This window comes from Pseudophryne corroboree, chromosome 11 (assembly GCF_028390025.1).
Source record: "Pseudophryne corroboree isolate aPseCor3 chromosome 11, aPseCor3.hap2, whole genome shotgun sequence".
NCBI classification, from domain to species: Eukaryota; Metazoa; Chordata; class Amphibia; order Anura; family Myobatrachidae; genus Pseudophryne; species Pseudophryne corroboree.
This window is the reverse complement of record NC_086454.1, coordinates 114959260-114983755: the sequence shown is the minus strand read 5'-3', so window position 1 is coordinate 114983755 and position 24496 is coordinate 114959260. Positions and strand designations below refer to the sequence as shown.

At 44.6% G+C, this 24496-nt stretch overlaps 1 protein-coding gene across 1 annotated transcript in view; it reads right to left on the bottom strand.

The window, feature by feature from the left end:
• The window catches only part of LOC134968664 (mucin-5AC-like), a 509092-nt gene that overhangs the window by 118469 nt on the left and 366127 nt on the right, over positions 1–24496 (bottom strand). The window contains exons 34-35 of the mRNA XM_063944186.1: positions 16098–16769; positions 594–1265 (exon numbers count right to left, since the gene is read on the bottom strand). Coding sequence (XP_063800256.1) covers positions 594–1265; positions 16098–16769 — 1344 coding nt within the window. The remainder of the gene's footprint in view (positions 1–593; positions 1266–16097; positions 16770–24496) is intronic.

Genomic DNA, 24496 nt, shown 5'->3' with positions numbered 1-24496 from the left:
CGCGATCCACATGTTTTCCAACAAGTTGGAATTGCCGACAAGTCGAGAAAACGGCAGAACCATTGAATAGGTCAAATCATGATTCGACCTAAAAAAGTTAGAAACTGCCGTCTTTCCGACTGGACGGCAGTTCCGACTTCAATTGAATATACCCCATAGCCTACAATTCTGTCTAAACACCCTTACTGCAAGCCTCTATAAAGCCCATTTATGCTCCTTCAGTCACAAGTGGAGATGTGACTGAGATGTGCATGACCCTGCATCCCCTGTACTTGCATAAACTTAGTATTGGGGCATGTGCATGATAGGCTCCACATATTAACTAATGTTCAACACATTAAAAGCTCATATTTGACTGTCTCTAAAACTGATTATGTACCAGAAAATTTATTATTATTATTATTATTATTATTATTCCCTAATGTTCTTTGACATGCAAAACCTTTATCTCTGCTTGATAAAGCAAGACACTTTATTCTTAAATAACAGAATTTTCCTTATTTTCAATACAGTTTTTTTTGGAATAATGTGCATATCACAGTGTTTAAACTTTGTACATGCAAAATAGAATTTGAATCCCATTTCACTCTTACGTGTAGTTGGAGATGTGGTCTTTGTAGTTGTGGGAGTAGATGTCTCTGGTGTAGTTATTTCTGGAGTAGTTGTAGTCGTAGTAACAGTGGTTGTTGGTGATGTGGATGTTGCTGTACTCCGAGTTGATGTTGTGGTCTTTGTAGTTGTGGGAGTAGATGTTTCTGGAGAAGTTGTGGTCTTAGTAACAGTGGTTGTTGGTGATGTAGATGTTGTACTCCGAGTTGATGTTGTGGTCTTTGTAGTTGTGGGAGTAGATGTCTCTGGAGAAGTTGTAGTCTTAGTAACAGTGGTTGTTGGTGATGCAGACGTTGTTGTACTCTGAGTTGTGGTTGTTGTGGTGAGAGGGGTTGTAGTTAAGCAGTAATTTGGGAGTGGGAGACAGCAATACACACTTATCTCATAGTTGTAACACACAGATAAGACCCCATCTTGGTCTTTGTTGTTACAGATGAGCCCATAGGAGACATCACATGTCACTTTCTGTCCCAGTTTGTCCAGTGGTATATCTGGGAGTTTCTTTGTTCTGCAGGAAATGTTCTCTGGTTTCTCACACAGATGATATCCAGCTTTTGTGATATTCTCATATGTCTCATACTCTCCTCCACTGGCTCCATTTGTAGGATAACTCACATCAAACCACTGTGACCATGAGCACTTAGGGACACAGGAAGCTAAAGAAAAAATAAATATATCAAATACATTCATTTTTATAGTATATAATTTTGTACGCCATTTGAGAACTACAATACTTATCCATCTTTAAAATATTGGTGCAAAACACCCATACTGTCATCAGAATTGGGCACATCTCTGTGGACATGCCACCTACAGTATATGCAGACATTTGGTTTGGTAACCATCATTATTATCAGTGCACTTATGTACAGCACTATTCTCTGTGCTAATAATACATCTGTATACTTATTAGTGATGAGCGGGTTCTGTTCCTCGGGATCCGAACCCCCTCGAACTTCACTCATTTTACACGGTTCCGAGGCAGCCTCGGATCTTCCCACCTTGCTCGGTTAACCCGAGCGCGCCCGAACGTCATCATCCCGCTGTCGGATTCTCGCGAGATTCGTATTCTATATAAGGAGCCGCGCGTCGCCGCCATTTTCACTCGTGCTTTGGAGATGATAGTGAGAGGACGTGGCTGCGATCTCTCAGTTTCTGTGTTCAGTGTGCTGCAAATATCTGCTCAGTGTGCTGCAAATATCTGCTCAGTGTGCTTGCAAATATCTGTGCTCAGTGTGCTGAAAATATCTACGTTCTCTGCCTGAAAAACGCTCCATATCTGTGCTGCATTGTAGTATATGGTAGGAAGACAGTGCAGAATGTTGCTGTGACCACCAGTATATATAGCAGTACGGTACAGTAGTCCACTGCTCTACCTCTGTGTCGTCAAGTATACTATGCATCCATACCTGTGCTGCATTTTAGTTGTGTGCAGTATATAGTAGGAGGGGACAGTGCAGAATGTTGCTGTGACCACCAGTATATGTATAGCAGTACGGTACAGTAGTCCACTGCTCTACCCCTGTGTCATCAAGTATACTATGCATCCATACCTGTGCTGCATTTTAGTTGTGCGCAGTATATAGTAGGAGGGGACAGTGCAGAATGTTGCTGTGACCACCAGTATATATATATATATATATATATATATAGCAGTACGGTACAGTAGTCCACTGCTCTACCTCTGTGTCGTCAAGTATACTATGCATCCATACCTGTGCTGCATTTTAGTTGTGCGCAGTATATAGTAGGAGGGGACAGTGCAGAATGTTGCTGTGGCCACCAGTATATATATATATATAGCAGTACGGTACAGTAGTCCACTGCTCTACTTCTGTGTCGTCAAGTATACTATGCATCCATACCTGTGCTGCATTTTAGTTGTGCGCAGTATATAGTAGGAGGGGACAGTGCAGAATGTTGCTGTGGCCACCAGTATATATATATATATATATAGCAGTACGGTACAGTAGTCCACTGCTCTACCTCTGTGTCGTCAAGTATACTATGCATCCATACCTGTGCTGCATTTTAGTTGTGCACAGTATATAGTAGGAGGGGACAGTGCAGAATGTTGCTGTGACCTCCAGTATATATATAGCAGTACGGTATAGTAGTCCACTGCTCTACCTCTGTGTCGTCAAGTATACTATGCATCCATACCTGTGCTGCATTTTAGTTGTGCGCAGTATATAGTAGGAGGGGACAGTGCAGAATGTTGCTGTGACCACCAGTATATATATAGCAGTACGGTACAGTAGTCCACTGCTCTACCTCTGTGTCGTCAAGTATACTACAAAAGTTCATTCAAATGACCCAAAAATCAAAATTAAAAGCGTCTGATGAGAAGCGTAAACTTGCCAATATGCCATTTACGACACGGAGTGGCAAGGAATTGCTGAGGCCCTGGCATATGTTCATGGCTAGTGGTTCAGATTCACATGAGGATGGAAACACTCATCCTCTCGCTAGAAAACTGCAGTGCCACTCCTAGATGGGCCAGGTGTTTGTGTCGGCCACTTGGGTCGCTTAGCTTAGCCACACAGCTACCTCATTGCACCTCTTTTTTTCTTTGCATCATGTGCTGTTTGGGGACTATTTTTTAAATCTGCCATCCTGTCTGACACTGCAGTGCTGCTCCTAGATGAGCCAGGTGTTTGTGTCGGCCACTTGGGTCGCTTAGCTTAGCCACACAGCTACCTTGGTGCACCTCTTTTTTTCTTTGCATCATGTGCTGTTTGGGGACTATTTTTTTAATCTGCCATCCTGTCTGACACTGCAGTGCCACTCCTAGATGGGCCAGGTGTTTGTGTCGGCCACTTGGGTCGCTTAGCTTAGTCACACAGCTACCTCATTGCACCTCTTTTTTTTCTTTGCATCATGTGCTGTTTGGGGACTATGTTTTAAATCTGCCATCCTGTCGGACACTGCAGTGCCACTCCTAGATGGGCCAGGTGTTTGTGTCGGCTACTTGGGTCGCTTAGCTTAGTCACACAGCTACCTCATTGCACCTCTTTTTTTCTTTGCATCATGTGCTGTTTGGGGACTATGTTTTAAATCTGCCATCCTGTCTGACACTGCAGTGCCACTCCTAGATGGGCCAGGTGTTTGTGTCGGCCACTTGGGTCGCTTAGCTTAGCCATCCAGCGACCTCGGTGCAAATTTAATAAAATAATATTGTGAGGTGTGAGGTGCTCAGAATAGACTGGAAATGAGTGGAAATTATGGTTATTGAGGTTAATAATACTATGGGATCAAAATGACCCCAAATTCTATGATTTAAGCTGTTTTTCATGGGTTTTTGTAAAAAAAAACACCCGAATCCGACAAAAAAATTTCAGGGAGGTTTTGCCAAAATGCGTCCGAATCCAAAACACGGCCGCGGAACCGAATCCAAAACCAAAACACAAAAACCGAAAAATTTCCGGTGCACATCACTAATACTTATGCATACAAAGCCATATACAGAGATGTACGCTTATGCATACGCAGCTGCGAATAGGAACACAGATAGTATGAGAATATCTGCTAAACTGCCACTACCTTAAAAATCTCAATGCCTATTTAGGGCCTATTTATTAACATTATTTTTACTAATAAAATGTAAAAAAGAGTGTTTTCACAGGATGCGACCAGCCAGATAAACTGTGTTAGCAGTGGCAGGGAAGGGAACCTTACCTCCGCTGCTGCTGTCAGAGGGACCGGAAGGTCCCACTGCCTCCCTGCACCCTGCCCTCAGTGTTGCCATGCTGCCAATCATTGCTGATCGGTCAGCACGGCAGGATTCCCCACCCCCAGCGGCTGCAGACAATGGCAGCTGCTGGTAAGTATAAATCATCGCCCCCAAGCCCCCTCTTACCCCCTGTGTACATGGCAGCTGTCTGGGCTCTAAAAACTAAAGTTGCGACGGTCACAATTTTCCCGATCAATGTTCCGATGTTTGAAAAAAAAGTAAAAAACAAAAACAAATAAAAATCATATATATATATATATATATATATATATATATAATTTTTTTTAACTAAAATCATTTTGGATAGGATTAAATTCATGTTCTTCACCTAATTTACTCTTAAAAAAATTACAATTTCTGAGCTTTTTTTGGGGGAAAAATCGTCAGTTAAGTGGTTAAAAACAACACTACAGCTGCATTGAGTGCTTTTCTGACTCCAGCTCATTTGCATATGATTCTCTGCATGTTCCGATTTGACAAGCGAAACAGGACGACTGCTAATCGATTCTCAAGGTGAAGAATCACACAACTAGATAATACGGTTGCTATTCCTTATATTTGAATAATCCCAAAGGAATTTAAATATATCCTAGAGATTAAAGTGAAAAGCTTTATTATTCTCTATAAGGAGTTAAGTAAAAATTTTCCCACAGGAGTGGATGTATAACTTCTGAATTATTAGAAACCTGTTGTGACTCTGCTGTAATAATAACAGCCACAGAGTGCAGCAATATATGTGTGGAGTGAGATTTAATTGTATTTCACTGCTTTGATAAGATTACTATTAATTATGCAGGCTATATAAAAACATAGTATTTGATGTAGGTTAATTATATCAGCCAGATCTGTATTTTATTGTACGATTTTTATTGTAACTTAGGGTATTATATGTATTGTTCGTATGGTCATACTGTGTTTGTTTAATAAATTATAGTGAAATGTATCCATAATTGTGTCAAAATTTATCCCGTTAGCAGTGCTTCCTGATAAGAGACTTTTTGTATAACTCTAAATCAGGCCTACATATTTTTTGCACAAAGAACTCTATATAGGGGTCTAATCAATGCATGTCGGATCCTCTCCAACGAAAAGATAAATATATCAAATCTATTTATTTTTATAGTATATAATTTTGTACGCCAATTGAGAACTACAATCCTGATCAATCTTTAAAGTATTGGTGCAAAACACCCATACTGTAATCAGAATTGGGCACATCTCTGTGGACATGCCACCCATATGCAGACATTTGGTTTGGTACCCATCATTATTATCAGTGCACTTCTGTACAGCACTATTCTCTGTGCTAAAAATACATCTGTATACTTATGCATACAAAGTCATATACAGAGATGTACGCTTATGCATACGCAGCTGCGAATAAGAACACAGATAATGGTGGTCATTCCGAGTTGTTCGCTCGTTTTTTTTTTTCCGCAACGGAGCGATTAGTCGCTAATGGGCATGCGCAATGTCCGCAGTGCGACTGCGCCAAGTAAATTTGCTATGCAGTTAGGTTTTTCACTCACGGCATTACGAGGTTTTTTCTTCGTTCTAGTGATCGTAATGTGATTGACAGGAAGTGGGTGTTTCTGGGCGGAAACTGGCCGTTTTATGGGAGTGTGTGAAAAAACGCTACCGTTTCTGGGAAAAACGCGGGAGTGGCCGGAGAAACGGGGGAGTGTCTGGGCGAACGCTGGGTGTATTTGTGACGTCAAACCAGGAACGAAACTGACTGAACTGATCGCAGTTGCCGAGTAAGTCTGGAGCTACTCAGAAACTGCTAAAAAGTGTCTATTCGCAATTCTGCTAATCTTTCGTTCGCAATTTTGATAAGCTAAGATTCACTCCCAGTAGGCGGCGGCTTAGCGTGTGCAAAGCTGCTAAAAGCAGCTTGCGAGCTAACAACTCGGAATGAGGGCCAATATGAGAATATGTGCTAAGCTGCCTCTGCCTCAAAAATCTCAACACCTTCATACATAGGGGCCTATTTATTAACATTATATTTACTAATAAAATGTAAAAAAGAGTATTTTCACACCCTTTTCACATTATTTTAGTATCATTTAAATGTATTAAAGGGCTTTTGGAGCAGTTTTCATGGAAAACTGCTCCAAACCCTTTAATTCACTGTTTTTTAGTAACCCACATTGCATTTCCCATAGTTATAATGGGAAATGTGATCAGGACCAAATTTGCTAAAAACAAATTGTGAATAAAAATCTCAAAATGAGCCCTGTGATTTCACCAGCCTGAGCTGGCGAAATTATCACAGGGCTTCCTGCGATTTTCTCTTCCTCCTGGCAGAGAAAGCTGTGCAGGGAATCAGCAGTGTGATCAGCTCTGTGTGTCCAATGGACCTACAGGCTGATAACTGGTAAAAACAAAAAAAAAGTAAAAACAAAAAACATACCCGTCCAGGAGCCAGTGATCAGTGCTCCTGTGCAGGCTGCAGGGCGCTGGGTCCTGCATATGCTGCGCTGTGACCCCCGTTGCAGTAAAGTGATGCTGCAAAGCGGCAGCTCACTTTACAGCACTGGGGGGTCACAGCATAGCACAGGATCCAGTGTCCGGCAGCCCTGCAGGAGCAGTGATGACTGGTGAGAATATATACCGTTCCTGGGGGAGTAATGCGGTGTGGGAGGTAGTTCCCACGGGGGGTCAAAACAGCAGCAGAGATGTCACCGGTGGCACATGCACAGCAGGAAATCTGGGATTTTTTCACAAAAAATACCCTGATGATGCTGCAGACAGGCATCGCAGGGACAGAGCTTGCTTGAAAGCTCTGTCCCTGCATGCGATAATCAATACATCCGTGCAATGTAATCAAATATTTCAATGCGGATTCGGGCGATTTTTTTCACCTCACTTCCGCATCCTTGGATGCAGATGGTGATAAATAGGCCCCATAGACACAATATTCATCTCAGGTCATTCTGTTATCACAGTTCTGCATAGCTTTATGGTCGTGTAGCATGGTGCAGGAAGTAAGACGTTGGAGACATTGGTACTGCGTACAGGATTGCAGACATAAGATGAACCACGCCCCAAAAATGTCCACAACATGTCTGCGTTTGAGTCGCAGCAACCACAATGCTGCCCACAAACGGTCCATGCCTGTCAATCAATTAGAGAATAAATCCTTTCTACATACTCCATTAGAAGACCACCAAGGCACATGAGCAGTGTGACTTAAGGGCCCTACACACCGGTCGATATATTTGAAATATATGTTCGATGTCGTGCATAAATTAACGATAAATCGTTCATATCTTTAAGTGTGGATGCTTCAACGATGAATGATGCGCGTGCCCGCAATCGTTCATCATTGCATGATCATCGTTTAAACATGCCAGTCAATTTGGATGATATAGATGTCTGTACTCTCATATCGTCCAAATTGGCCATCGATATCATCCAGTGTGTAGGTTTTAAATCATTGGCGAAAAAATTGACCATCGACAATATTGATGGTCGATGATATTGCCAACATCGCCCAGTGTGTAGGCCCCTTTAGCTGCATGCACAATAAGCTTATAATCACTGAATTGTGTAAATATTGGGGTAGTGTATAACTCTAAATCAGTAGGAAAAAAGCCCCCTGGCACCTATCTACCAAGCAATCACAATTTTATACTATCCAGTTAACGTTGCTGCTTCCTGTTGGGAGCAATTGCCACCCCATAAAAAATAATAACAAATACAGTAAAGAGTCTCTTATGAGGTAGCGCTGCTAACTGGATACATTTTGACATAGTTATGGATACATTTCAATATAACTTATTAAACATACACAGTATGGCCATATGAACAATACATAAAATACCACAAAACACAATAAAAACGGTTCAACAAAATCCAAATCTGGTTGGTATAATAAATCTACATAAATGGCTATGTTTTTATATAGTTGCATAATTAATAGTAATATGGATAATATGTTTTCTGTTGCTATATTTGAATAATCCTAAAGGAACTGGAGTACGTACTTGAGATTAAAGCTTTGTTTAATTGCTCTATAAATTCCTATATGATATGCCAAAAACAAGGGACTACAGACTGATTATTGCTGTTTAACCACTTGCCTAGCATGGTCGCATTAGATGCAACCATACCTACAAGTGCTTTATCTGACCTGGTCGCACAGGATGCGACCAGTCAGATAAACTGTGTTAGCAGCGGCAGGGAAGGGAACCTTACCTCCGCTGCTGCTGTCAGAGGGACCGGAAGGTCCCACTGCCTCCCTGCACCCTGCCCTCATTGCTGATCGTCAGCACGGCAGAATTCCCCACCTCCAGCGGCTGCTGACAATGGCAGCTGCTGGTAAGTGTAAATCATCGCCCCCAAGCCCCACCTTACCCCCGTGTACATGGCAGCTGTCCGGGCTCTAAAAACTAAAGTCGCGATGGTCACGATGTACCTAATCAATGTTCCGATGTTTGAAAAAAAAGTAACAAAAAACAAAAATATCATATATATAATTTATTTATTTAACAAAAATCATTTTGGATAGGATTAAATTCATGTTCTTCACCTAATTCACTCTTAAAAAAACCCCGACAGTTTCTGAGCGTTTTTTGGGGAAAAAAATCGTCAGTTAAGTGGTTAAAAACAACACTACAGCTGCATTGAGTGCATTTCTGGCTCCAGCTCATTTGCATATGATTCTCTGCATGTTCCGATTTGACTAGCGAAACAGGACGACTGCTAATCGATTCTCAAGGTGAGGAATCACACAACTAGATAATACGGTTGCTATTCCTTATATTTGAATAATCCCAAAGGAATTGAAATATATCCTAGAGATTAAAGTGAAAAGCTGTATTATTCTCTATAAGGAGTTAAGTGAAAATTTTCCCACAGGAGTGGATGTATAACAACTGAGTTATTAGAAACCTGTTGTGACTCTGCTGTAATAATAACAGCCACAGAGTGCAGCAATATATTTGTGGAGTGAGATTTAATTGTATTTCATTGCTTTGATAAGATTACTATTAATTATGCAGGCAATATAAAAACATAGCCATCGATGTAGGTTAATTATACCAGCCAGATCTGTATTTTATTGTACGATTTTTATTGTATCTTAGGGTATTTTATGTATTGTTCGTATGGCCATACTGTGTATGTTTAATAAATTATAGTGAAATGTATCCATAATTGTGTCAAAATTTAACCCGTTAGCAGTGCTTCCTGATAAGAGATTTTTTGTATGATAACTCTAAATGAGGCCTACATATTTTTTGCACAAAGAACTCTATATAGGGGTCTATTCAATGCATGTCGGATCCTCTCCAATGGAGGGGATCCGACAATGCAGTATTCAATTTGCGGGCAAATCCGACTTATATCGCTCATTTTCGATAATGCCAATCCAACTTTTTTAAAGTCGGATTGACATTGTCGAAAAACGGGACTAAAACCTGTCGGATTTTGCTGCAAATCCGACAAAACATGTAAATCCGCTGCTAATCCGCCGATCCACGTGTTTTCCAAAAAGTTGGAATTGCCGACAAGTCAGGAAAACGGCAGAACCATTGAATATGTCGAATCATGATTCGACCTAAAAAAGTCAGAAACTGCCGTCTTTTCGACTAGACGGGCGTTTCGACTACAATTTAATAGACCCCATAGCCTACAATTCTGTCTAAACACCCTTACTGCAAGCCTCTATAAAGCCCATTTATGCTCCTTCAGTCACAAGTGGAGATGTGACTGAGATGTGCATGACCCTGCATCCCCTGTAATTGCATAAACTTAGTATTGGGGCATGTGCATGATAGGCTCCACATATTAACTTATGTTCAACACATTATAAGCTCATATTTGACTGTCTCTAAAACTGATTATGTACCAGAAAATAGGATTTTAATACCTACCGGTAAATCCTTTTCTCTTAGTCCGTAGAGGATGCTGGGGATGCTTCAAGATCCATGGGGTATAGACGGGATCCGCAGGAGATATGGGCACTTTAAGACTTTAAAAGACGTGTGAACTGGCTGCTCCCTCTATGCCCCTCCTCCAGACTCCAGTTATAGGAACTGTGCCCAGGGAGACGGACATTTCGAGGAAAAGGATTTATTTAATTTTTAAACTAAGGTGAGATACATACCAGCTCAGACCTCAAACATGCTGTACAACATGACATTTAACAACAACGCATGCAATGGCATGACCAACATCTGCCACAGACTGACTGAACTTAACTCAACATGAGTGTAACCATAACCAAACTGCAGATACATCCCGCACTGGGACGGGCGCCCAGCATCCTCTACGGACTAAGAGAAAAGGGTTTACCGGTAGGTATTAAAATCCTATTTTCTCATACGTCCTAGAGGATGCTTCAAGAACCATGGGGTTTATACCAAAGCTCTAGAAAGGGCGGGAGAGTGCGGATGACTCCGCAACACCGATTGACCAAACAAGAGGTCCTCCTCAGCCAGGGTATCAAACTTGTAAAACTTCGCAAAGGTGTTTGAACCCGACTAAGTAGCAGCTCGGCAAAGCTGTAATGCCGAGACCCCTCGGGCAGCCGCCCAAGATGAGCCCACCTTTCTGGTAGAATGGGCTTTCGCCGATTTCGGTAACGGAAATCCTGCCGTAGAATGAGCCTGCTGAATCGTATTACAGATCCAGCTCGCAATAGTCTGCTTGGAAGCAGGAGCCCCAATCTTGTTGGGAGCCCACAGGACAAACAGAGCCTCTGTTTTCCTAAACTGCGCCGTTCTGGTGAAATAGATTTTCAAAGCTCTGACCACATTGAGAGACTTTGATTCCGCCAAGGCGTCAGTAGCCACTGGCACCACAATAGGCTGGTTTACGTGAAATGATGAAACCACTTTCGGCAGAAATTGCTGACGAGTTCTCAACTCCGCTCTATCAGCATGGAAGATTAAATAGGGGCTTTTGTGAGACAAAGCCGCCAACTCAGATACCCGCCTTGCGGATGCCAAGGCCAACAACGTGACTACTACCCAAGTAAGGAATTTTAACTCTATCTTACGTAAAGGTTCAAACCAATGAGATTGCAGGAACTGCAATACCACATTAAGATCCCATGGTGCCACAGGGGGCACAAATGGAGGTTGGATGTGCAGCACGCCTTTCACGAAGGGCTGAACTTCTGGAAGGGAGGCCAATTCTTTCTGAAAGAAGATTGATAAGGCTGAAATTTGTACTTTAATGGAGCCTAATTTTAGGCCCGCATCCACACCTGCTTGCAAAAAATGGACCAAACGCCTCAGTTGAAAATCCTCCGTAGGAGCATTTTTGGATTCACACCAAGACACATATTTCCTCCAAATACGGTGGTAATGCCTTGCCATTACTTCTTTTCTAGCCTCAAGAGATGTGGGAATGACTTCACTGGGAATACACTTTCGGGCTAGGATTTGGCGTTCAGCCGCCATGCCGTCAAACGCAGCCGCGGTAAGCCTTGATACACGCACGGTCCTTGTTGTAACAGGTCCTCCCATAGAGGGAGAGGCCAGGGATCTTCTATGAGCAACTCCTGAAGATCTGGATACCAGGCCCTCTTTGGCCAATCTGGAACAATGAGTATCGCCTGAACCCTTGTTCTTCTTATAATCTTTATCACCTTTGGAATGAGTGGAAGTGGAGGGAACACATAGACCGACGGAAACACTCACGGTGTCACTAGGGCGTCACCGATATTGCTTGAGGGTCCCTCGACCTGGAACAATATCTCTGAAGTTTCTTGTTGAGGCGAGACGCCATCATGTCTATTTGAGGAATTCCCCAACGATTTGTCACTTCTGCAAAGACCTCTTGATGAAGACCCCACTCTCCTGGATGGAGATCGTGTCTGCTGAGGAAGTCTGCTTCCCAGTTGTCCACTCCTGGAATGAAGACTGCTGCCAGAGCGCTTCCATGTCTCTCCGCCCAGCGAGGAACTTTCTTGGCTTCGGCCATCGCAGCTCTGCTCTTTGTTCCGCCCTGGCGGTTTATGTACGCCACTGCTGTTATGTTGTCTGTCTGAATCAAGACGGGCAGACCGCGAAGAAGATGTTTCACTTGCAGAATGCCGTTGTAAATGGCCCTTAATTCCAGAATGTTTATGTATAGACAAGCTTCCTGGCTTGACCATTTTCCCTGAAAATTTCTCCCCTGTGTGACTGCTCCCCAGCCTCGGAGACTTGCATCTGTGGTCACCAGGATCCAATCCTGAATCCCGAACCTGCGTCGCTCCAGAAGGTGAGAACTGTGCAGCCACCACAGAAGGGAGATCCTGGTCCTGGAAGATAGGAATATTTTCCGGTGCATGTCTAGGTGTGATCTGGACCACTTGTCCAACAGGTCCCACTGAAAAACCCTGGCGTGGAACCTGCCATACGGAATGGCCTCATAGGCCGCCACCATCTTCCCCAGCAACCGACTGCATTGAAGAACTGACACTTTTGCCGGTTTCAGAATCTGTTTTACCATGTTCTGTATTTCCAGAGCTTTTTCCACTGGAAGAAAAACTCTCTGTAATTCTGTATCCAGAATCATACCCAGGAATCCCATGTCGTCGGAACCAACTGTGATTTTGGCAAGTTTAGGAGCCAACAATGTTGTAGCAGAATCGTCAGTGAGAGCGCAACATTTTTCAGCAATTTCTCCTTGGATATCGCCTTTATGAGGAAATCGTTCAAGTACGGGATAATCGTAATTCCCTGCTTGTGCAGGAGAACCATCATTTCCGCCATAACCTTGGTGAAAATCCTTGGTGCTGTGGACAGACCAAACGGCAACGTCTGAAATTGGTAATGACAATCCTGAACAGCAAACCTCCGGTGCCTGATGTGGAGGATATATGGGAACGTGTAAGTAAGCATAATTTATGTCGACCGACACCATAAAATCCCCCTCCTCCAGACTGGAGATCACTGCTCGGAGAGATTCCATCTTGAATTTAAATTTTTTCAGAAAGAAATTGAAGGATTTTAGGTTCAGAATCATTCTGACTGAGCCATCCGGCTTCAGGACCACGAACAGACTCGAATAAAAACCCTCCCCCTGTTGTGACGGGGTACTGTGACAATGACTTGATTTTGACACAGCTTTAGTATTGCAGCGCATACTACCTCCCTTTCTAGAAGAGAAGCTGGCAAGGCTGATTTGAAAAATCGGTGAGGGGGCACGTCTTGAAACTCTAATTTGTACCCTTGGGTTACTATTTCTAATATCCAAGGATCCAGGTCCAAGTGCACCCAGACCTGACTGAAAAGTTTGAGACGTACCCCCACCGGTGCGGACTCCCGCAGAGGAGCCCCAGCGTCATGCGTTGGATTTGGTAGAAGCCGGAGAGGACTTCTGTTCTTGGGAACTTGCCACAGCCTGTGACCTTTTTCCCTTCCCTCTTCCTCTCGCAGCAAGGAAGGAGGACCCTCGTCCTTTTTTTGTATTTATTGGGCCGAAAGGACTGCATCTGATAGTGGGGCGTTTTCTTCTGTTGTGCAGGAACATAAGGTAAAAATGACGAATTACCCGCGGTAGCCGTAGATACCAGATCAGTGAGGCCGTCACCAAACAAGACACTACCGTTAAACGGTAAAGACTCCATCGCCTTCTTAGAGTCATCATCAGCATTCCATTGATGAATCCACAATGCTCTCCTAGCTGAGACTGCCATGGCATTGGCCCTTGATCCGAAAAGGCCAATATCCCTCACAGTTTCTTTGAAATATGCTGCAGCGTCCCTGATGTGACCCAGAGTCAAAAGCACGCTATCCCTGTCTAGGGAATCTATCTCAGATGACAAGTTATCTGCCCACTTTTCAATAGCGCTACTCACCCATGCCGAAGCAACGGCAGGCCTGAGTAGCGAACTCGTAGTGACATAAATGGATTTTAGTGTATTTTCCTGCTTACGATCCGCAGGATCCTTTAGGGCTGCCGTGTCAGGAGACGGAAGCGCCACCTTTTTGGATAGACGCGATAGAGCTTTGTCCACCGTGAGGGTTGACACTTTTCTCTGTCCCCAAAAGGAAACGGATATGCCACTGGAATTCTTTTGGGAACCTGTACCTTCTTGTCAGGATTTTCCCAAGCCTTTTCAAAAAGAGCGTTCAGTTCATGAGAGGGAGGAAACGTTACCTCAGGTTTCTTTCCTTTATACATACAGACCCTAGTATCAGGAACAGCAGGGTCCTCTGTTATATGCAACACTTCTTTTATCAGCACAAACATGTACTGAATGCTCTTAGCCAGTTTAGGATTCAATCTGGCATCACTATAGTCGACACTGGAATCAAAGTCTGTGTCGGTATCCGTATCTGCTATCTGGGTAAATGCACATTTCTGTGACCCCGAAGGGGTCTGAGCTTGTGACAATGCATCCTCCATGGATTTCCTCCATGTCTGGTTCTTAGACTCAGATTTATCTAATCTCTTAGTCAACCAAGCCACATTTGCATTCAAAACACCCAACATATTTACCCAATCAGCCGTGGGCGGTGCCGACACGGTCACTCCCACAGCCTTTTCTGTCCCCACTCCAGCCTCCTCCTGGGAAGAGCACTCAGCCTCAGACATGTCGACACACACGTACCGACACCAACAACCACACTGGGGCTATAGGAGACTGACCCACAACAAAGCCTGTTAGAGAAACAGAGAGGGAGTTCTGCCAGCTCACAACCCAGCGTCTATCCTGGTTCTGAAGCGAGGAAATTACTGTCCAGACCTGTTAGCGCTTTTACTTTCAAATAATTAGCACCAAATCTCTTGTGCTCCCCCCCCCCCCTTTCCCGTTTTGCACCCTGTTACTTGTACAGCAGTGTGGGAGGCCAGGCTCAGCGTTTCTGCAGCTTCTGTGAAGAGAAAATGGCGCTGGTCAGAACTGTGAGGGCTAAGCCATGCCCCCTTAATAGCACGCTTCAGTCCCGCTTAATTTTACATATTTATACTGGCGGGGGTCAGTAATTAGTGCCCAGGCACTTTATACACTTCTGCCAGTTGCTATTTGAGGATTTATTCTGCCCAGGGCGCCCCCCCTGCGCCCTGCACCCTGCAGTGCCGTACTTATGTGGGAGAAATGACGCACAGCGCGGCCGCTGTGCGGTACCTCAAAAGCCATCTTCTGCCGTCACTGAAGTCTTCTGATCTTCTTTTACTCACCCGGCTTCTGTCTTCTGGCTCTGCAAGGGGGGTGACGGCACGGCTACGGGAACGAGCAACTAGGCGTACCAAGTGATCGGACCCTCTGGAGCTAATGGTGTCCAGTAGCCTAAGAAGCAGAGCCTTTGAACTCACAGAAGTAGGTCTGCTTCTCTCCCCTCAGTCCCACGATGCAGGGAGCCTGTTGCCAGCAGGTCTCCCTGAAAATAATAAACCTAACAAAATCTTTTTTCTGAGAAACTCTGGAGAGCTCCTCAGTGTGCTTCCAGTCTCACTGTGCACAGAATCTAACTGGAGTCTGGAGGAGGGGCATAGAGGGAGGAGCCAGTTCAAACCACTTTTAAAGTCTTAAAGTGCCCATGTCTCCTGCGGATCCCGTCTATACCCCACGGTTCTTGAAGCATCCCCAGCATCCTCTAGGACGTATGAGAATTTTTTTTTAATTATTATTATTCCCTAATGTTCTTTGACATGCAAAACTTTTATCTCTGCTTGATAAAGCAAGACACTTTATTCTTAAATAACAGAATTTTCCTTATTTTCAATACAGTTTTTTTTGGAATAATGTGCATATCACAGTGTTTAAACTTTGTACATGCAAAATAGAATTTGAATCCCATTTCACTCTTACGTGTAGTTGGAGATGTGGTCTTTGTAGTTGTGGGAGTAGATGTCTCTGGTGTAGTTATTTCTGGAGTAGTTGTAGTCGTAGTAACAGTGGTTGTTGGTGATGTCGATGTTGCTGTACTCCGAGTTGATGTTGTGGTCTTTGTAGTTGTGGGAGTAGATGTTTCTGGAGAAGTTGTGGTCTTAGTAACAGTGGTTGTTGGTGATGTAGATGTTGTACTCTGAGTTGATGTTGTTGTGGCCTTTGTAGTTGTGGGAGTAGATGTCTCTGGAGAAGTTGTAGTCTTAGTAACTGTGGTTGTTGGTGATGCAGACGTTGTACTCTGAGTTGTGGTTGTTGTGGTGAGAGGGGTTGTAGTTAAGCAGTAATTTGGGAGTGGGAGACAGCAATACACACTTATCTCATAGTTGTAACACACAGATAAGACCCCATCTTGGTCTTTGTTGTTACAGATGAGCCCATAGGAGACATCACATGTCACTTTCTGTCCCAGTTTGTCCAGTGGTATATCTGGGAGTTTCTTTGTTCTGCAGGAAATGTTCTCTGGTTTCTCACACAGATGATATCCAGCTTTTGTGATATTCTCATATGTCTCATACTCTCCTCCACTGGCTCCATTTGTAGGATAACTCACATCAAACCACTGTGACCATGAGCACTTAGGGACACAGGAAGCTAAAGAAAAAATAAATATATCAAATACATTCATTTTTATAGTATATAATTTTGTACGCCATTTGAGAACTACAATACTTATCCATCTTTAAAATATTGGTGCAAAACACCCATACTGTCATCAGAATTGGGCACATCTCTGTGGACATGCCACCTACAGTATATGCAGACATTTGGTTTGGTACCCATCCTTATTATCAGTGCACTTATGTACAGCACTATTCTCTGTGCTAATAATACATCTGTATACTTATATATATATATACTGGTGGTCAGTAAAATTCTGCACTGTCCTACTATATACTGCGCACAACTACAATGCAGCACAGATATGGATAGTATACTTGACGACACAGAGGTAGAGCAATGGACTACTGTACCGTACTGCTATATATATACTGGTGGTCAGAAAAATTCTGCACTGTCCTCCTACTACAGTATATACTGCGCACAACTAGTGATGAGCGGGTTCGGATCCTCGGGATCCGAACCCCCACGAACTTCACCCATTTTACACGGGTCCGAGGCACACTCGGATCCTCCCGCCTTGCTCGGTTAAACCGAGCGCGCCCGAACGTCATCATCCCGCGGTCGGATTCTCGCGAGATTCGTATTCTATATATGGAGCCGCGCGTCGCCGCCATTTTTCACTCGTGCATTGGAGATGATCGTGAGAGGACGTGGCTGGCGTCCTCTCAGTTTCTATGTTCAGTGGGCTGCAAATTGTGCTGCAAATATCTGTGCTCAGTGTGCTGCAAATATCTGTGCTCAGTGTGCTGCAAGTGCAAATATCTACGTTCTCTGCCTGAAAAACGCTCCATATCTGACTGTGCTCAGTGTGCTGCAAATATCTGTGCTCAGTGTGCTAATTGCTTTATTGTGGGGACTGGGGACCAGCAGTATTATATAGTAGGAGGACAGTGCAGAGTTTTGCTGACCAGTGACCACCAGTATTATACGTTCTCTGCCTGAAAAACGCTCCATATCTGTGCTGCATTGTAGTATATAGTAGGACTAGTACAGTGCAGAATTTTGCTGACCACCAGTATAACTATATATATAGCAGTACGGTACAGTAGTCCACTGCTCTACCTACATCTGTGTCGTCAAGTATACTATCCATCCATACCTGTGGTGCATTTCAGTTTTGCACAGTTTGCTGACCACCAGTATATACTATATAGCAGTATGGTACAGAAGGCCACTGCTCTACCTACCTCTGTGTCGTCAAGTATAATATCCATCCATGCCTGTAGTGCATTTCAGTTTTGCACAGTTTGCTGACCACCAGTATATACTATATAGCAGTACGGTACAGTAGGGCACTGCTCTACCTACCTCTGTGTCGTCAAGTATACTATCCATCCATACCTGTGGTGCATTTCAGTTTTGCACAGTTTGCTGACCACCAGTATATACTATATAGCAGTATTGTACAGTAGGCCACTGCTCTACCTACCTCTGTGTCGTCAAGTATACTATCCATCCATACCTGTGGTGCATTTCAGTTTTACACATTTTGCTGACCACCAGTATATACTATATAGCAGTACGGTACAGTAGGCCACTGCTCTACCTACCTCTGTGTCGTCAAGTATACTATCCATCCATACCTATAGTGCATTTCAGTTGTGCGCAGTATATATAGTAGTAGGCCATTGCTATTGATATATTACTGGCATATAATTCCACACATTAATAAAATGGAGAACAAAAATGTGGAGGGTAAAATAGGGAAAGATCAAGATCCACTTCCACCTCGTGCTGAAGCTGCTGCCACTAGTCATGGCCGAGACAATGAAATGCCATCAACGTTGTCTGCCAAGGCCGATGCCCAATGTCATAGTAGAGAGCATGTAAAATCCCAAAAAATAAAGCTCAGTAAAATGACCAAGAAATCTAAATCAAAATCGTCTGAGGAGAAGCGTAAACTTGCCAATGTGCCATTTACGACACGGAGTGGCAAGGAACGGCTGAGGCCCTGGCCTATGTTCAAGGCTAGTGGTTCAGCTTCACCTGAGGATGGAAGCACTCATCCTCCTGCTTGAAAACTTAAAAGAGTTAAGATGGCAAAAGCACAGAAAAGAACTGTGCGTTCTTCTAAATCACAAATCCCCAAGGAGAGTCCAATTGTGTCGGTTGCGATGCCTGACCTTCCCAACACTGGATGGGAAGAGGTTGCGCCATCCACCATTTGCACGCCCCCTGCAAGTGCTGGAAGGAGCACCCGCAGCCCAGTTCCTGATAGTCAAATTGAAGATGTCACTGTTGAAGTACACCAGGATGAGGATATGGGTGTTGCTGGCGCTGGGGAGGAAATTGACAAGGAGGATTCTGATGGTGAGGTGGTTTGTTTAAGTCAGGCACCCGGGGAGACACCCTTTTGTCCGTGGGACGAATATGGCCATTGACATGCCTGGTCAAAATACAAAAAAAAATTACCTCTTCAGTGTGGAATTATTTCAACATAAATGCAGAAAACTGGTGTCAAGCCGTGTGTTGCCTTTGTCAAGCTGTAATAAGTAGGGGTAAGGACGTTAACCACCTAGGAACATCCTCCCTTATACGTGACCTGGACCGCATTCATCAGAAGTCAGTGACAAGTTCAAAAACTTTGGATGACAGCGGAAGCAGTCCACTGACCACTAAATCCCTTCCTCTTGTAACCAAGCTCCTGCATACCACACCACCAACTCCCTCAGTGTCAATTTCCTCCTTAGACAGGAAAGCCAATAGTCCTGCAGGCCATGTCACTGTCAAGTCTGACGAGTCCTCTCCTGCCTGGGATTCCTCCGATGCATCCTTGAGTGTAACGCCTACGGCTGCTGGCGCTGCTGTTGTTGCAGCTAGGAGTCGATCGTCATCCCAGAGGGGAAGTCGGAAGACCACTTGTGTAGTACAAGGAATTCCAGTAAGGAATTGACTGTCCAACAGTCCTTTGCGAGGAAGATGAAATATCACAGCAGTCATCCTGCTGCAAAGCGGATAACTCAGGCCTTGGCAGCCTGGGTGGTGAGAAACGTGTTTCCGGTATCCATCGTTAATTCACAGCCAACTAGAGACTTGATTGAGGTACTGTGTCCCCGGTACCAAATACCATCCAGGTTCCATTTCTCTAGGCAGGCGATACCGAAAATGTACACAGACGTCAGAAAAAGAGTCACCAGTGTCCTAAAAAATGCAGTTGTACCCAATGTCCACTTAACCACGAACATGTGGACAAGTGGAGCAGGGCAGACTCAGGACTATATGACTGTGACAGCCCACTGGGTAGATGTATTGCCTCCCGCAGCAAGAACAGCAGCGGCGGCACCAGTAACAGCATCTCGCAAACGCCAACTCGTTCCTAGGCAGGCTACGCTTTGTATCACCGCTTTCCATAAGAGGCACACAGCTGACAACCTCTTACGGAAACTGAAGAACATCATCGCAGAATGGCTTACCCCAATTGGACTCTCCTGGGGATTTGTGACATCGGACAACGCCACCAATATTGTGCGTGCATTACATCTGGGCAAATTCCAGCACGTCCCATGTTTTGCACATACATTGAATTTGGTGGTGCAGAATTATTTAAAAAACGACAGGGGCATGCAAGAGATGCTGTCGGTGGCCCGAAGAATTGCGGGCCACTTTCGCCATTCAGCCACCGCGTGCCGAAGACTGGAGCACCAGCAAACAGTCCTGAACCTGCCCTGCCATCATCTGAAGCAAGAGGTGGTAACGAGGTGGAATTCAACCCTCTATATGCTTCAGGGGATGGAGGAGCAGCAAAAGACCATTCAAGCCTATACATCTGCCTACGATATAGGCAAAGGAGGGGGAATGCACCTGACTCAAGCGCAGTGGAGAATGATTTCAATGTTGTGCAAGGTTCTGCAACCCTTTGAACTTGCCACACGTGAAGTCAGTTCAGACACTGCCAGCCTGAGTCAGGTCATTCCCCTCATCAGGCTTTTGCAGAAGAAGCTGGAGACATTGTAGGAGGAGCTAAAACAGAGCGATTCCGCTAGGCATGTGGGACTTGTGGATGGAGCCCTTAATTCGCTTAACCAGGATTCACGGGTGGTCAATCTGTTGAAATCAGAGCACTACATTTTGGCCACCGTGCTCGATCCTAGATTTAAAACCTACCTTGTATCTCTCTTTCCGGCAGACACAAGTCTGCAGAGGTTCAAAGACCTGCTGGTGAGAAAATTGTCAAGTCAAGCGGAACGTGACTCGTCAACAGCTCCTCCTTCACATTCTCCCGCAACTGGGGCTGCGAGGAAAAGGCTAAGAATTCCGAGCCCACCCGCTGGCGGTGATGCAGGGCAGTCTGGAGCGACTGCTGATGCTGACATCTGGTCCGGACTGAAGGACCTGACAACGATTACGGACATGTCGTCTACTGTCACTGCATATGATTCTCTCAACATTGAAAGAATGGTGGAGGATTATATGAGTGACCGCATCCAAGTAGGCATGTCAGACAGTCCGTACGTATACTGGCAGGAAAAAGGCAATTTGAAGGCCATTGCACAAACTGGCTTTATTTTACCTAAGTTGCCCCCCCTCCAGTGTGTACTCCGAAATTTAGTGCAGCCGCTCACCTTGTCAGCAATCGGCGTACGAGGTTACTTCCAGAAAATGTGGAGAAGATGATGTTCATCAAAATGAATTATAATCAATTCCTCCGTGGAGACATTCACCAGCAATTGCCTCCAGAAAGTACACAGGGACCTGAGATGGTGGATTCCAGTGGGGACGAATTAATAATCTGTGAGGAGGGGGATGTACACAGTGAAAGGGGTGAGGAATCGGACGATGAGGAGGAGGTGGACATCTTGCCTCTGTAGAGCCAGTTTGTGCAAGGAGAGATTGATTGCTTCTCTTTGGTGGGGGCCCAAACCAACCAGTCATTTCAGTCACAGTCGTGTGGCAGACCCTGTCGCTGAAATGATGTGTTTGTTACAGTGTGCATGTCCTGTTTATACAACATAAGGGTGGGTGGGAGGGCCCAAGTACAATTCCATCTTGCACCTCTTTTTTCTTTCATTTTTCTTTGCATCATGTGCTGTTTGGGGACTATTTTTTTGAAGTGCCATCCTGCCTGACACTGCAGTGCCACTCCTAGATGGGCCAGGTGTTTGTGTCGGCCACTTGTGTCACTTAGCTTAGCCATCCAGCGACCTTGGTGCACCTCTTTTTTTTCTTTCATTTTTCTTTGCATCATGTGCTGTTTGGGGACTATTTTTTTGAAGTGCCATCATGTCTGACACTGCAGTGCCACTCCTAGATAGGCCAGGTGTTTGTGTCGGCCACTTGGGTCGATTAGCTTAGCCATCCAGCGACCTTGGTGCACCTCTTTTTTTCTTTGCATCATGTGCTGTTTGGGGACTATTTTTTAAATCTGCCATCCTGTCTGACACTGCAGTGCCACTCCTAGATGGGCCAGGTGTTTGTGTCGGCCACTTGGGTCGCTTAGCTTAGTCACACAGCTACCTCATTGCGCCTGTGCTGTTTGGGGACTATTTTTTTGAAGTGCCATCCTGTCTGACACTGCAGTGCCACTCCTAGATGGACCAGGTGTTTGTGTCGGCCACTTGGGTAGCTTAGCTTAGTCATCCAGCGACCCCGGTGCAAATTTTAGGACTAAAAATAATATTGTGAGGTGTGAGGTGTTCAGAATAGACTGAAAATGAGTGGAAATTATGGTTATTGAGGTTAATAATACTATAGGATCAAAATGACCACCAAATTCTATGATTTAAGCTGTTTTTGAGGTTTTTTTGTAAAAAAACACCCGAATCCAAAACACACCCGAATCCGACAAAATATTTTCAGGGAGGTTTTGCCAAAACGCGTCCGAATCCAAAACACGGCCTCGGAACCGAATCCAAAACCAAAACACAAAACCCGAAAAATTTCCGGTGCACATCACTAATAACAACTGAGTTATTAGAAAGCTGTTGTGACTCTGCTGTAATAATAACAGCCACAGAGTGCAGCAATATATTTGTGGAGTGAGATTTAATTGTATTTCATTGCTTTGATAAGATTACTATTAATTATGCAGGCTATATAAAAACATATCCATTGATGTAGGTTAATTATACCAGCCAGATCTGTATTTTATTATACGATTTTTATTGTATCTTAGGGTATTTTATGTTTTGTTCGTATGGCCATACTGTGTATGTTTAATAAATTATAGTGAAATGTATCCATAATTGTGTCAAAATGTAACCCGTTAGCAGTGCTTCCTGATAAGAGACTTTTTGTATGATAACTCTAAATGAGGCCTACATATTTTTTGCACAAAGAACTCTATATAGGGGTCTATTCAATGCATGTCGGATCCTCTCCAATGGAGGGGATCCGACAATGCAGTATTCAATTTGCGGGCACATCCGACAGTTATTGCCCGTTTTCGATAATGCCAATCTGACTTTTTTAAAGTCGGATTGACATTGTCGAAAAACGGGACTAGAACCTGTCGGATTTTGCCGCAAATCCGACAAAACATGTAAATCCGCTGCTAATCCACCGATCCACGTGTTTTCCAACAAGTTGGAATTGCCGACAAGTCGGGAAAACGGCAGAACTATTGAATAGGTCGAATCATGATTCGACCTAAAAAAGTCAGAAACTGCCGTCTTTCTGACTAGACGGCAGTTCCGACTTCAATTCCGTAGACCCCATAGCCTACAAATCTGTCTAAACACCCTTACTGCAAGCCTCTATAAAGCCCATTTATGCTCCTTCAGTCACAAGTGGAGATGTGACTGAGATGTGCATGACCCTGCATCCCAGGGACGTGCAGTCAGGGGAGGCAGGGGAGGCAGTGCCTTCCCTGTCATAATGATTAAAATAATAAAAAGAAGATATTTATCACAGAGTCTGTGATAAATATATTCTTTTATTATTTTAATAATCTCCCCCCGTGAAAATGTTAGGCTGGGAGGCAGCAGGAGAGGTGCCTCCCGCACCTAACATTAAAGTCCGGGCAGTGGGGGGCGGGGCGCAGCAATGGGCTGTGAAAGCCCATTAAAAAAGAACGGGGAAGCGGCACCTTTACTGATGCCTCAATGACAGGGGCGTGCATTCAGCCCCGATGAATGCACGCCCCTGTCATTCCCCCAGATGTGATTATCCCAGCGGATCCAGTGCTGGATCCGCTGTCCAATCACTAGTGATCCCCCTTCCCGGCTGCAGCAGGCGCCGTGGGATGTGTGGGCGCCCGCTGCAGCCGGCGCCGCTGACTGACACTAGAGGTCATAATTGACCCCTAGTGTCTGAGCGGCGCTACAGTGGGAGACGTCATGAGTCATGACGTCTCTCCTATAGTACAGCAGAGAGGAGCGGCGGACGGAGACGGAGGCAGCGATGCAGGAGCGGTAAGTATGTGTCTGTGTGTATTTTTTTTTTTTTTATGTGTGTGTGTTTGAGGCACAGCAACAGGGGCACAGCTACTAGGGGCACAGTACAAGGGGGCAGCTACAGGGGCACAACTACAAGGGGCACAGTACAAGGAAGCAGCTACAGGGGCACAACTACAAGTGGCACAGTGCAAGGGGCGCAGCTACAGGGGCACAACTATAAGGGGCACAGTACAAGGGGGCAGCTACAGGGGTACAACTACAAGGGGCACAGTACAAGGGGCGCAGCTACAGGGGCACAACTACAAGGGGCACAGTACAAGGGGCGCAGCTACAGGGGCACAAATACAAGGGCCACAGTACAAG